The 16,167-nt window shown below is 39.3% G+C and overlaps 1 protein-coding gene across 9 annotated transcripts in view; it reads right to left on the reverse strand.

Moving 5' to 3' along the window:
- The window catches only part of LRRFIP2 (LRR binding FLII interacting protein 2), a 103,863-nt gene that overhangs the window by 76,849 nt on the left and 10,847 nt on the right, over positions 1–16,167 (reverse strand). For all 9 annotated transcript variants that reach the window (XM_080674632.1, XM_080674630.1, XM_080674634.1 and 6 more), the window contains exon 2: positions 9,377–9,518. In XM_080674632.1, coding sequence (XP_080530758.1) covers positions 9,377–9,466 — 90 coding nt within the window. In that variant the 5' untranslated portion in view covers positions 9,467–9,518. The remainder of the gene's footprint in view (positions 1–9,376; positions 9,519–16,167) is intronic.

Consider the following 16,167-nt stretch of genomic DNA (forward strand, 5'->3'; position numbering starts at 1 on the left):
CAACCCGGGCATGTGCCCTGACTGGGAATCAAGCCAATAATCTTTCAGTGCACCGGATGACATCCAATCAGCTGAGCCACACCGGCCAGGGCCATGTTTTTGGGTCTGTGTTTTTAATTCTCACCGGAGGATTATTTTTTCCATTAATTCTTAGAGAGAGTGGAAGGGAGGAGGGGAGACAGAGAGAGAGAGAGAAACACCGAAGTGAGAGAGACAACCTAGGTACCTGCCCATTCACCGGAATCGAACCTGAGACCCTTCTGTCTTAGGGCCAACGCTTTAACCACTGAGCAAACCTGCAAGGGGCCAGGCCATGTTGGAATAAACAAGCAAAACAAAACAAAAAACCTCTATTCTCTCCCAGCCAGGTGACTCAATTGACTGGAGCATCACCTTGTACACCAAAAAGGTTATGGGTTCAGTTCCTGGTCATGGCACATACCTAGGTTGTGGGTTCAGTCCCTGGTCAGGGGGTGTACAGGAGAAAATCGATCTCTCTCTCTCTCTACCCCCCACTCCCTCCCACCAATAAACATCCTAGGATAAAGAGTAAGAACAACCACCCTATTCTCAAATAAAACATGGTATTAATGTTCTTAATTATTGCTGATTATAATAATTCTCTGCATTCCTTAAAAATATTTTTATTGATTTTTAGGCAATTGAGCCACACAAGCCAGGGTGATTCTTTGCATTTTAAAAAGTTAGTATCCTTACCCTGGTAGATGTGACTCAGTGGTTAGAACATAGGCCCGAGTACCGATTTCCATAGGTTCGATTCCCAGTCAAGGGCACATACCTGGGTTGCAAATTCAAACCCCACCCCAGTCAGGGTGTGTGTGGGAGGCAACCAATCAATGTCTCTCTCAAATCGATGCTTCTCTCTCTCCCTCTCTCTTTCTCTTTTTCTCTCTTCTCTCCTCTTGGTTCCCCCCTCCCTTCCACTCTCTCTGAAAATCAATGGGAAAAATATCCTTGGGTGAGGATTAACAACAACAATAATAATAAAGCTGGTATGCTTGCCATAAGTATTTTACCTTTAACTTGCCAAGACCTAAAAATGAATAAATCACTCAAATAAAAATAGCAAGATAACTATGAAAAGATCATTAGCTCTATTGAGCAATTAAGACTACCATTCCATACAACAATAACAATGAACAATGTCTTTTAAACTAAGCACAAATGTTCCTTTTGTATCTTTCTCAGGCTGCTAAACCACAAATTTTTGGTTCTCATTACTGGATGCCTAGAATGGCTATTACCTCCTTAGGCAGCAAAATAAAATCTAATCAGTGTCCATTAACAAATAAATAGGTAAACGATATTTAGGAAATATTATTCAGTCACATAAAGGAATTAAGTGACTTAAAGGGGTGTGCAGGAATGAAATTCTGATACATGCTAGAACATGGGTAAATCTTGAAGACATGATGATAAGTGAAATAAGCCAGACACATAAGGACAAATACTATATAATTCCACTTATGAAATATCTAGAATAGTCAAATGCAAGAGACATATAGTAAACTAAAAGTCTGCCTGGCTCAATGGTTGAGCATCGGATACCTATGAACCAGGAGGTCATGGTTCGATTCCCAGTCAGGGCACATGCCTGGATTGCAGGCTCAATCACCAGTAGAGGGCATACAGGAGGCAGCCAATCAATGACTGATTGTCTCTCAGCACTGATGTTTCTATTTCTCTCTCGCTCTCCCTTCCTGTCTCTGAAATCAATAAAAACGTATTTTTAAAAAAGAAAAGAAAATGAATGCTTTAAAAAAAGAAAAGTTACCAGGGGCTGGTAGAGAGAGAAGTAGAAAGTTATTGCTTAATGGTTACAGAATTTCTGTGTGGGGTGATGAAAAGATTTTAGAAATAGATAGTGGTGATGGTTACACAACAGAGTGAATGTAATTAATGGCCCTAAATTGTAGACTTAAAAATGGTTAAAATGGCAAATTTTGTTATATATATTTTAACAACTTTAAATAACTAATAATGTAATATACCAAAAACCATTGGTATATTTGAATTACACACTTCCAATGGGTGAATTATATTATGTGAATTATATCTCATTAAGTTATTAAAAAATGAAATCCAAAAGTTCGAGCAGCACAAATGTTAAACAGCCATAGAACTTTCTTTTTTCCTTATTATTAATTACAAGTAGGTTTAAGCACCAAATATGTACACGTGTAAATTCTGCTCAACAATAAAGTCTAGACTCTAACTTCTATAAAACAAGATCAATTTCTATGCCTGTCACTGATTCTTTAGAATTAAAAGAACTGTGCATTATGAGCATTAATTTTCTTTGGGTCATGGATCTTGAGAGAAATCACAGAATTTCAGAGCTGGAAGGATTCTCAGATCATCCAAAAACTAAGAAAGAGAGATCCAAGATGGTGGCGGAGGAGGTGGAAGTTGCACTCACCTCCTCTCAGGACCAAACTGGAATCACAACTAAAATATAGAACAATCAACCTCAATAACCAACTGAAGACTCGCTGAACCGAAGTCTTATAACCAAGGATTTACAGAAGCCATGAGGAAAGTGGTAGGAAGGAAGAGATAAGAAATGGGCTGGTCCAGCTCTCACAGATGGTGGCTGAGAATCCGGAAAGATCCCTCAGCTGCCAAGGTTCCCCCTTAGGAGCGAGGGTGTGTCAATGCCATGCCAGGCTCTGCGGCCCAGAGTGCCAGAGCCAGGAAGAAGCACCCACATAACATCTGGCTGTGAAGATCAGTTGGCATTCTGTCCGCCAGGGAGACAGGAGTCTGCTTGAAACCTAGCACCCTCTTTTTTTTAAAAAAAAATTTTTAATTGATTTTTAGAGAGAGAGGAGGGGAGGGGGGGAGAGGGGGAGAGGGAAAAAAGGGGAGGGGGAGAGGGAGAAAGGAAGAGAGGGAGGGAGGGAGGGAGAAATAGAGAGGGAGAGAGATAAAAACATCAATGAGAGAGAAATATCATCAATGGGCTGATTCCTGCACACCGCCCTACTGGGGATGGAGCCCACAACCCAGGCATGTGCCCTGATAGGGGATCACACCGGTGACCTCTTGGTTCCTAGATCAATGCTCAACTGCTGAGCCACACCGGCTGGGCTAAGCACCCCCTTAAAGGGCCAGTACACAAAATCTTGTTTGCAAGCACTCAACCTGAACTCATGCCCTGCTGTGGGAGTCAACTGTCTGGGCCCAGCGTGTAGAGGTCTGGGCAGACTCAGAGGATGTCAGTGACTGAGTAGTGTGGCTCTAGGGTGGGAACTATTTCTCCCATCTTGCCATGAACCTGACCAGTGGCTCCCTTTCACAAAGATCCACTAGCCCCACCCATCGAACTCCCAGCAGCCCCACCCTCTGGACTCCCAGAAAACCCACTCTCCTGATTCCTGGCAGACCACCTTGCCGAGATAAAGCACTCCAGGAAGTCCAGGCAGAATCCAGAACAAACTGAGATATGGTTCTGGAACACAGGCCATTCCCCCCACTTTTCTGAGTGCCTGAGGAGTGCCTCCCCCTCACCAGAGATCTACGAGCCCCACCCTGTGGATTCCCCACAGCCCTGCCCGGCTGGGCTCAAGCTCTCCAGGAGGTCCGGGTAAAATCCAGGCCAGACTGATTGGTGTGGTTCTAGCCAGGGGCCATTTTTCCCTCGCACATTCGACCCCTACTCTTTAGAGCCCTCCCTTCACACGGCCAAATCTTGGTCTGTTTGGGCCTGATAAACTCTACTGCCCTTACCCTGACAATTCCCTGAGACCTCGTCCCACTACAGAAGTCTGGGGAAACCCAGTGGATGATAGCAAGCCTTGGTGTACCATGGGACTTTTGCTAAGTGGCCTCAAACCCAGCACTGGCACCAAGTTTAAGACTGTATCAATCTAGTAAACACTGCTCACCCCTACCCCTTGTGATTCACTGAGAACCTATCTCTTGCAACTCAAGTACCACCAGAGGCTCTTTCAGTGATGGAGCCTAACAGGCAGCCATTGGGCGGATCTCGGCGGGTGCCTTGCTGACCTGCCCCTGGACTCAGTGCTGGTGGAAACCAGCCTTGGTGTGCAGCTTTGTCCTTCTCACGTACACCCAGGCACAGCAGAGGCAGCCACAAACTGTGGATCACTTTCTAGCTCCAAACAGGTTACCCAGGACCAGACACAGGCAGCATCTGACACTGACTTGCACCAAAGTCCCTCCCAAGAGGCCCAGAACAAACACATACATTGGCAAGCCTCAGTCAACATCAGAGAAGGATCCAATTAGCTATACAAGAGGCATAACCAAAGGGAGACCTCAGCAGTCACTGAACCTTGCTGAGGCAAATTCCACTTAGTGTGGTCAACACCCCACAGCAGCTTATATATTGTAGTCAGGGTCAATCCTCAGTCAGCCAACCTGAGGGTCAATCCCACATATGAACAGGCTACTAGCAATCAAGACTCAATTACAATAGGAGGACTCACATAACCCACACAAGGGACATTTCTGGAGCACCCAGCTAAAGTGATCAAGGAGATTTTGCCACTGGTCATTTAAAGAAATGATAATAGTTTAAGAGACCTTATAGATAACATTAAGTATGATGACTTCCTCATCATGGGGATACCAGAAGAATAATGAGAGCAAGAAATTGAGAACCTATTTGAAGAAATAATGACTGAAAATTTCCCTAACCTGATGAAGGAAAAAGACATACAAGTCCAGGAAGCGCAGTGAGTCCTAAGCAAGATGAACACAAAGAGGCCCACAGCAAGACACATCATAATTAAAATTCCATGGATCAAAGACAAAGACAGAATCTTAAAAGCAGCAAGAGAAAGACAGTTAGCCTCCCATAAGACTGTCAGCTGATTTCTCAACAAAACATATCAGGCCAGAAGGGACTGGCATGAAATATTCAGTGATGAAAAGCAAGGGCCTATAACCAAGACTACCTTACCAGCAAGGCTATTATTTAAAAATTGAAGGTGAAATAAAGATATTTCCAGGCAACAAAACGCTAAAAGAATTCATTACCACCAAACCAGTATTTCAAGAAATGTTGAAGGGTCTTCATTAAGAAGAAGAAAGAAGGGGAAAAAGAGGAACACAGTTATGAAGACTAAAATGCCAATAAATATGTACTTATCAATGTAAATGGTTTAAATGCTCCAGCCAAAACACAGAGGATAGCTGAATGGATAAGAGAACAAGACCCATTTACAAAGGGAGGCAAAACTAGGTTTACAGTTGTTCATATGGAAAATAAGACAATAATTAATAAGTAATAATATAAAAATACAAGAATAAACTCTGTGTTTCACATACTCACAACTGTATAAATACCCCACTGACATAAATGAATATACCTTCCATACAGAAAATCAACAAGGAAAGAGCGGCCTTAAATGACACACTAGATTAGATGGATTTCATTAATATCTTCAGAGCATTTCACCCCAATGCAGCAGAATATATTCTTTTCAAGTGCACATGGAACATTTTCTAGGATAGACCACAGGTTAGAACACAAAACAAGTCTCAATAAATTTAAGAAGATTGAAATCAAATATCAAGCATCTTCTCTGACCATGATAGTATGAAACTAGATATCAATCACAGGAAAAAATCTGAAAAACACACAAACACATTGAGGATAAATAACATGTTACTAAACAAAAAATGAGTTAACAATGAGATCAAGGAAGAAATAAAAAGATACCCGGAAACAAATGAAAAGGAGAACACAACAAGCCAAAATCTAAGGGACACAGGGAAAGTAGTCCTAAGAGGGAAATTCATAGCATTGCAAGGCCTACCTCAAGAAACAAAATAAATCTCAAATAAACGATCTAACTTTACACCTAAAGGAACTAGAAAAATAACAACATGGCCAGTGTGGCTCAGTGTTTGAGTGTCGACCTGTGAACCAGGAGGTTATGGTTCAATTTCCAGTCAGGACACATGCTCGGGTTGCGGGCTTGATCCCCAGTAAGTGGCGTGCAGGAGGCAGCCGATCAATGCTTCTCTCTCATCATTCTCTCATCAATGTTTCTCTCTCTCTCCCTTCTTCTCTGAAATCAATCAAAATATATTTTTAAAAAAAACAACAAACAAAGCCTAAAGTGGAAAGAAATAATAAAAATCAGAGCAAAAAAAACCAAAATAGTCTTTAAAAAATACAAAAGATCACTGAACCAAGAAGAGCAGGTTCTTTGAAAAGAGAAAACTAGATTAATAAACTTTTAACCAAATTCGTCAAGAAAAAAAGAGAGGACCCAAATGAATAAAATCAGAAATGAAAGAGGAGAAATAACAACTGATACCACAGAAATAGAAAAGACTGTAAGAAAATATTATGAACAACTCTATGCCAACAAATGGGACCATCTGGAAAAAAATGGATAAATTCCTAGAAACACACAATCTCTCAACACTGATTCAAGGAGAAACAGAAAATCTGAATGAACTGATTACGGTTCATCTAATGAAACTGAAGCTATAATCAAAATGAATTTTACCAAAGGTTCAAAGAAGAACTAACATCTATCCTTCTCAAACTATTCCAAAAAAATTCAAGAAGAGGGAAGACTGCCCTGGCCTGTTGGCTCAGTTGACTGGAGCACTGTCCAGTAAACCAAAAGTTGGTGGGTTCGATTCCCAGCCAGGTCACCAAGCTTGCAGACTTGATCCCCTTTTATGGTGCATACAGGAGGCAACTGATTGATGTTTCTTTCTCACATCAATCTCTCTCTCTCTCTCTCTCTCTCTCTCTCTCTCTCTCTCTCTCTCTCTCTCTCTCTCTCCACCCCCCCCCCCGCCCCCCGCCTTTCTCTCTCTTTAGAATCAATGAAAAACATAATCTGGAGTAAGGATTTATTTAAAAAGAAAAAGAGCCCAGCCAGCATGGTTCAGTGGTTGAGCATGAACCAAGAGGTAATAGTTTGATTCCCAGTCAGGGCACATGCCCAGGTTGCAGGCTTGATCCCAGTAGGGGGCATGCAGGAGGCAGTCAATCAATGATTCTCTCATCACCAAATCCATCTCTCTCTCCCTCTCCCTTCCCTCTCTGAAATCAATAAAAATATTAAAAAAAAGAAAAAGAAAATGTCCATACTATCCAAAGTAATGTATAGATTGAATGCAATTCCTATCAAAATACCAATGGCATATTTCATAGAATTAGAACAACAATTCAATTTTAGTATGTATATGTGCTGTGGAAGAGAGCACAACAATCCAATTAAAAATTGGGTAGAGGATCTGAATAGATATTTTTCCAAAGAAGACATAGTGATGGCCAACAGATACATGAAAAGGTATTCAATATAAATGCAAATCAAAACCACAATGAGATATCACCAAACACCTGTTAGAAAGGCTCTCATCAAGAGAATAAGAAATAATAAATGTTGGCAAGGATGTGGAGAAAAGAGTACTGTGAACAACTGGTGAAATAAAAATTGGTACAGCCACTACAGAAAACAACACAGAGGTTCTTCAAAAATTTTTAAATAAACTGCTTTATGGTCCAACAATTCCATTTCTGGGTATTTATCTAATGAAAACAAAAACACTAACTCAAAAAGATATATACACCCCCATGTTCATTGTAGTATTATTTACAATAGCCAAGATATGGAAACAACCTTTTTGACATTTATCTCTCAGCTTCATCTGTTTCCTTATCTACAAATAAGGCTAATAATAATACCTATCCTACCTAACTCACAAGGCTGTTGTGAGAACCAAGATATGGAAGTACTTTCAAAATCATGAAAAGTTATAGAAAAACAAGCGATTAATGAAGGAGCTGGAGAAGATTCAGATACAGTATAGCAGAGTGAGTGGTTGTATGCTCAGACTTTGGAGCCAGAGTTCATTAGTTTGAATCTAAGCTCGACTATTTCCTAACTATGTGACGACCTTAGGAAAGTTACTTAACTTTTCTGTGCAATGGTTTCTTCATCTGTAAAATGAAACTAATAATAAAGCCAATCTCAGAATTTTGTGAGGACTAAATTAATTAATGCATTTTTAATACTTAGAATAGTGTTTGTCACAGAGTAAGTACTCAAATGTTGGATGTTAGAACTTAGTAACGATTTTGTAAATGAAGCATCATACCCTCAAAAAGAGTTCAAATACTTAATGACAGTACAAAAAGAGCCTAGCAGGTGCTAGTATACTCTCCCCTTTCAGAAATCTGAGTATATGCCTCCAATTTTGGAAGTAAACATTTTACATAGTTTCCATTTTCAACTAAAACTACAAGGCTTCCAAAATACTTTACTTATGCAAATATTTAATATTGTTGTAAAGTAATAGCTACCTTATTTCATTTTAAAATATCCTTTACCTTTTTATTTTAAAATATCTCACTGATTTTTTAATTTTGTTAAAGCATTATAAATTTTGTCATCAATTTTTAATTTACTTTTCTTTGCTTCAAATATTCTCCTACAGAATTTGACTTCTAATTCAAAAGCTATCTGAGTAGCTTAAAAGAGGAAAAATGTAACAATGAACTGGCCAAAAAAGACTGTGTAATATGTCAAAAGGAAACAGCACTAGTTCGAAATGAGTTATTTACTAAGAATAACTAAGAGGAAGTGATGAGGGATTCTCACCAAAAAAATGTAATTTAATAATGCAGTACTCTAAACAACTCATGTACTAGATTAGTTTATGGCCAGGTCTGCAGCTATAGATAGAGTTAGAGTCTGAAACAAAGTAGGCACCTCACTAAGAAATCACAGCTAGGAGTTATCTTAAATTTCTAATATGCAACAGGAAATGTTGCTAGTGATTCAACAGGTGACACCCCTTTCCTTTTTTTTCTTTTTCTGAGTTGTCAACAAACTGAAACAAAAATGCTCCAGAAGCCCTGCTACTAGCTAAAAATTAAACATAAAAATTCCACTGCAATATTTAAAAAAACAGCTAAGACACTGAATCTGAGCAGATACCAAATAAGGATTAATTCTATCAACATTTACACAGTGCCTCCTGTGTAATATACATATTAACTGTATGTAGCCCAATGAACATCTATAATCTAGTTATATTTTCAAGATTCTAATTACCTTAAGTTTCAATATGAAGATTAATTATAAATTTCAATATATTAGGACTAGTACCTGGAACTCATATTATCCACAAAAAGAAAATGAGAAATTAATTTTAAATGAGTTGAATAAATATCCAAGTAAAGAGATGGCAACTATATTTTATTCTAATACAGTATTTCAGAGGTCAAATACATCACTTATAGCAAACATTGTGAAACTAGCTCAGTGAATGAACGTCTATAACTCTCTAACCCCAGCATTTTTACAATATTCTCATCTGCACATGTCAGTGTTGAGAGGGGGTTTTCCACACACACCTCTCTGGCAATGTTACTCAGAGCTTCATCTTCTGCAGAAAATCGGTCTTTCACAGGTGTCCGTTTCCTTCCAGAACCAGGAGTCCCCATCTTGTCTTGACTGCCTTTTAACTCTGAAAAATGATTCAGTCTGTTTTCAGCCCTGAAATAAACAGAAATAGAATAATTTAGGATATTTCTCTTTGTGCAGTTTTAACACTCATTTATACATTCACTTTTAACAAAGATAAAGTATATTTATGTATATACATATAAATTAAAATTAATCATCAAATACTTTTTCTCATTACCAAATTATTCCAATAATATTTAGAATATTTAATTTTATGCTAATTACTGAACCTCTCAACACTTTTTACTATACTACCCCTGGCAACTTATGAGAACGTGTTATGATATTAGCCTCAGAAAACTGCAGTCAACAGTCATTTTGCTTGTTTAAAATTACTATAGCTACTTCTAAAATCTATTTCCATTCCAAAGGCTAGAGGGAGGGTGGAGAGGAATTTCAGAAAAATCATTCAGCCTAAAGCTTTGAGAGAACACATTCAAAATATTTTAATATAGGTTTTAAAGTTACAAAGGTAACTTGGCTTTTTAGTGTAATTTTAGAAACAATTCCAAGTAACCCATTACTACATAAAGAGCAAATGAAGGTATATTTTATTGCAATTAACAATAACCAACATTGTCCATCAACAAATATCTGAGTCCCTGCTATTGCCAGGTAGTATGGAGATGCCAAATATAGTGATAAATAAAACTTAAGTAGGCCAATGATTGAGAATATATTTATGGATCCATTATTGTTACAAGTATTAGAGGTCTCTTTTTATAACAGAAGAAAAATTAATCCTTCAGGATTAAATAACAAAGATGATTTTTAAAAAAAAGACCAACTAACTCCTTTTCTAACACAAGGTACATATTTGAAATTAAAGATCCTCGCCCTAACTGGTTTGGCTCAGAGGATAGAGCATCGGCCTGCAGACTGAAGGGTCCTAGGTTCGATTCCGGTCAAGGGCATGTACCTTGGTTGCAGGCACATCCCCAGCAGGGGGTGTGCAGGAGGCAGCTGATCAATGTTTCTCTCGCATCGATGTTTCTAACTCTCTATCCCTCTCCCTTCCTCTCTGTAAAAAAATCAATAAAATATATTTTTTAAAAAAAAGAAATTAAAGATTCTCATGAGAGTTGCATCCCAATTTGTATGACCTTCCACTTCTTGAGAAATACAGCTCATTTACCTAACACCCATTAACTTAAAATTTTTTTAATTTTAACACAGTAAATTTGCAATACTTCATTACACTGTGAGTCACAAAAGAATTCTCAAGTAAATTTGTCCTAACAAAATAAAATATATTAAAACTATCAGGAGAAACCAAGATGGCAGCATAGGTAAACACCTAAACTGCTGCCTTGCACAACAATATCAAAACTACAACTAAAAGACAAAACAGACATCATCCAGAACCACAGGAATGCTGGCTGAGTGGAAATTCTACAACTAGAAGAAAAGAGGAAAGTACATTGAGACTCAGAGGAGCTACAAAAGGCTGAGGTACGGAGGCTCGCACGCGGAGAGGACGGAAGGCTGTGTGCACGGGCGGCTGAGTGCGCAGCTGGCTTTCTAAAGCGGGAGGGAGAAGGAAACTCCCGACTGCACTGAACTCCAGTCCCGGGTAAGATGCTGGGAAACCAGACTCATTCGGGGGGAATCTGGACTGTCAGGAAAAAGAAAGCACACTGAGACTCAGGGGAGCTGCGCAAGGCAGAGGTCTGGAGGCGTGCGCACGCACAGAGAGGACTGACTGCTGAGTGCACGGGAGGCTGAGTGCGCGGCTGGCTTTCTAAAGCAGGAGGGAGACAGAAGCTCCCGATTGTGTTGAACTCCAGTTCCGGGCAAGTTTCTGGGAACCCCGACTCATTCGGGGAGAAAATGGACTGTCTGGCAGCGGGCGGAACTCAAGGGCGGCTTTCTCTCAGAGGTGCTTGCAGCGATTACCACGGCACACTGAGACATAGGGGCCTCATAGGGCAGGGCTGACAGGAAACCAAGGCTGTCTGCTCCGCCCTGAAACTCCGCCCCATCCAAGCTGAGCACAGAGGCTTTTGCAATTTTGCAAGTCTTGTCTCATAAGAGTGTCTCCAGGACAGAAGTTCTACCAGCGTAGACACAGCTGATCCTCACAGCCAACTGGCCTGGAGGTCAATTCCTCCCAGTGATACCAACAACAATTAAGACTTAACTACAACAAGGCTGTACACACAGTCCACAAAGGGGTGCACCAAGGGTGTCCACCTCAGGTAACTGGGGAGGCTTGAGCCACTGGACCCTAGAGGACACCTACCACACAAAGCTACTCTACCAACTCAGGGAAGCAGCGAAAATGCGGAGACAAAGAAACAGATCACAAATGAAAGAAATGGAGGAAAGCAAATGACTGGATATAGAGTTCAAAACCATGGTTATAAGGTTTTTTAAGAATTTCCTAGAAAAGGCCGATAAATTTAGCAAGACCCTCGAGGATACGAAGAAGGACCAACTAGAAATTAAACATACACTGACTGAAATAAAAAATATTATACAGAGACCTAACAGCAGACTAGAGGATCGCAAAAATCAAGTCAAAGAGTTGAAATACAAAGAAGCAAAAAACACTCAGCCGGAAAAACAAAAAGAAAAAAGAATCCAAAAATATGAAGATAGTGTAAGGAGCCTCTGGGACAACCTCAAGCGTACCAACATCAGAATTATGGGGGTGCCAGAAGAAGAGAGAGAGCAAGATACTGAAAACCTATTTGAAGAAATAATGACTGAAAACTTCCCCCACATGGTGAAAGAAATAGATTTACAAGTCCAAGAAGCACACAGAACCCCAAACAAAAGGAATCCAAAGAGGACCACACCAAGACACATCATAATTAAAATGCCAAGAGCAAAGGACAGAAAGAGAATATTAAAAGTAGCAAGAGAAAAACAGTTACCTACAAGGGAGCAGCCATACGACTGTCAGCTGATTTCTCAACAGAAACTATGCAGGCCAGACGGGAGTGGCAAGAAATATTCAAAGTGATGAATAGCAAGAACCTACAACCAAGATTACTCTACCCAGCAAAGCTATCATTCAGAATTGAAGGGCAGATAAAAAGTTTCACAGATAAGAAAAAGCTAAAGGAGTTCATCAACACCAAACCAGTATTATATGAAATGCTGAAAGGTATTCTTTAAGAAGAGGAAGAAAAAGAAAAAGGTAAAAATAAAAATTATGAACAACTAATACATGTCTATCAACAAGTGAATCTAAAAATCAAGTGAATTAAAAATCTGATGAACAGAATAAACTGGTGAATATAATAGAATCAGGGGCATAGAAAGGGAGTGGACTGACAATTCTCGGGGGGAAAGGGATGTGGGAGGTGCAGGAAGAGACTGGACAAAAAGCGCACACCTATGGATGAGGACAGTGGGGGAGGGGTAAGGGCAGAGGGTGGGGTGGGAACTGGGTGGAGGGGAGCTATGGGGGGAAAAAGAAGAACAATTGTAATAATCTGAAGAATAAAGATTTATTAAATTAAAAAAAAACTATCAGTGACTTTAATGTACTGGATTTTACTTGATTCAGGCAAAATAAAACAAAACCACTCCATCCATCTATCCACTCTTCCAAAAAAGTATTCTCCAATGAAAATTCCAGCCATTCTCATTTTATCTGGCATCGTTTCTTATTTCCCATAGATAGCTTGTTATGTTTGTCAATCAGAATGAAGACTGATGATAGTTTATTACTCTGCCATAGAAAATATATCTGGTATAAGAAAAGAACTCATTTAAATGGAAACAAACAAAAGAATGAATGTCTAAAAGTAGCAGCTGGTAAATCTGAGCTACTAATCAGGACAATTTCTGAAAAACACAGAACTTTCTCATTAGTCTCCCATCCTCCGCATAATTTTAAAGATCGTTCATCACTTACTTAATAGTAATGGTGTACAAATATTAATCACCTACTGAGAAAAAAAGCAGCAGGCAATACAAAGTTCCCTTTCAGACTAGAATGACAATTTAGCTAACATACTGTGGGGTACCATCCAATTATTGGCCTTCAGCCAGCTTTCCAAGGGCACAATGAAAGACATTTCACAGAAGCATGAGACAAAAACGTAGGCATTTTCTAATTCTAGACACACAAAATAATTATAGAAGAAAAAAGATGTTGCTGAAAGTATGTGCAACAGTGGTTTCATTAGGAGGATAGGATTAGGGATGGTGTTTTTTTTTTCTTTTCCTTGATTCTCTAAAATTTCAATAGCAATGGAGAAAGATATATGCATTTTTTTAAAAAATATATATTTTATTGCTTTTTTACAGAGAGGAAGGGAGAGGGATAGAGAGTTAGAAACATTGATGAGAGAGAAACATCGATCAGCTGCCTCCTGCACACCCCCTACTGGGGATGTGCCCGCAACCAAGGTACATGCCCTTGACCGGAATCGAATCCGGGACCCTTCAGTCCTCAGGCCGACGCTCTATCCACTGAGCCAAACCGGTTTCGGCAATATATGCATTTTTAAAAAATTAAAACATTCAAATGCAAGGCTCAAAGAATAAACTGGCCTCAAAGTGGATCACAACCAAATTAGGCACAATATACTATACAGCTAAGGCACACTACCTGAAGCCAATGCTGGTGGTACACTTTTGAATACACTTCTTTCTCCTCTTTCCCCAGAATCCATTTTGCTTCTTTCTTAACTAACACTGCCTTAAACTTTAGACCTGCCAGGATATTCCTAGCACAGAGACTTACATAAAGAATTATCTTGGGCCTGGCCGGGTAGCTCAGTTGTTTAGAGCACTGTCCTGATATGCCAAGATTTCAGGTTCGATCCCAGGTCAGAGAACATATAAGAATCAACAAATGAATACATAAATAAGAGGAACAAATCTCTCTCTCTCTCTCTCTCTATCTCTTTCTCGCTCTCTAACTCTAAAATTTTTAAAATTATCTTTTCTTAAAAATGCCTCAAAACAAAACTGTTTCACACAAGCTTTAGGCTAACTAGTCTGGAGAGACAAAAAGAAGGGACAGTTGCAGAGGATAAATAGAAAATGGGAACAAGTTCTTGCTTTTCTTCCTTGTCCTATCTACAGAGGGTATCTAGGTTTTTATGTGATTGGCCAGGTCCTGTCACCTTTTTCAACTGCATAAGAGGCAGACCAACCATTACCTATTTAATAAAACAATCTAGTGCTGCCAGCCGGCATGGCTCCATGGTTGACCTATAAACCAGGAGGTCATGGTTCGATTCCCAGGCACCGTCAGGGTTGGAGGCTCGATCCCAGTGTGGGGCATGCAGGATGCAGCCGATCTATGATTCTCTCTCATCATTGATGTCTGTTTCTCTCTCCCCCTCCCTTCCTCTTTGAAATCAATAAAATATAAAATAAAAATAAAACAATCGAGTACTTTTGAAGAATTATATTATTTGCACTCTGTAGGGAGGCATCCTTAAAGGTTTTCAGCTCCTATGCAATCTATCTTCTAATAACTCCAGAACATTCTACATCAGTGATAGGGGAAAACCTTAAAAGAAGTATCTCTGGCATAGCCAATGGAAAACTCCTTTTAAACAAAATGATAAAAATAAGGATAAAGACTCAAATATGTTATTTCTGTTTCTTATCCTAAAAGGCCTTGCAGTAAGTTTCTACCCCAAAGAACGCTTCCTGAGGAGCCATGCTACTTTCTCCAGCTTTTCCTTAGTGGTATCGACTATACCAAGAGCTAAACCTTTTCACCAACAGAAACAAAACGGCCTGCATTTTGTCAAGTCCTTTACCCAGACAATGTCAAGCTGATTTTCTCCAGATGGTTTTGTCATTACGTATTGGTCTATCTAAGGGAAAGAAGGGAAGTACCTTCAGAATATTGTGGAATATAAACCTTCCAAAACAGACAGATACATCAGGAAGGCTTTCTCTTCCCCAATGATTTTCTCATATAACACTTTTCTGGAAAACAGGCATTTTGCCACATTAAGTGGCACTTCAATCGTGAGATTGTTCCCTTTTCTGAGAACAGAATGTGTATGTAATGTCAGTATGTCACATTCTAAATACAGCACACTTAGTTCTGTCTGGATACTGATAGTTGCAGTTCCCTTATATCTAAGCATTTCATCATGGAGAACTCAAAACACTGGCATGGTAAGTCTCTGCATCAGAGTTGTCATTACAGATAACTCTGGTCTGCACAATGAAACACTTGGTAGTTATTCATAAGCAATTCACGGTATCTGGAATGGCACCTGAACTAAAGGCAGTGTGACTGCAGTTGTTCCCACTGGACGGGATTTCAAGTGAGAGGACGTGAGTTCATCTGATTGCACAAGCAACTGCTGGCACTGTCCTTCCTACTGCCTGAGCCTTGGTTTCTTCATCTGTAGAGCAGAAACAACTGTCCCAACTATTTAACATGGTTAAGTGAGGCTCAAAGGCATTAAGTGCAACCACTTAATAAACTTATAAAGCACCATAATTGTTTAAAGTATCTTGAATTAACTACCTCTTTTACATATTTAGTTTATAAAGTTGATAAAAGAGTAATCCTTGCCTTTTTTTACAATTTCATACTTTTAACTAACCAAAAATATCTTCAAGATATTTCCTACTGCATGCATTATATGGGTAAGAAATTTTGCTAAAGCATGGAACAATCTGGAAAAAAATGAAAATGCCTTTAAAAAATACAAATGCCTATAGTATAATCATTATACTATTCAGT

Source organism: Plecotus auritus (genome assembly GCF_963455305.1).
Source record: "Plecotus auritus genome assembly, chromosome: 6".
Taxonomy (NCBI): Eukaryota; Metazoa; Chordata; class Mammalia; order Chiroptera; family Vespertilionidae; genus Plecotus; species Plecotus auritus.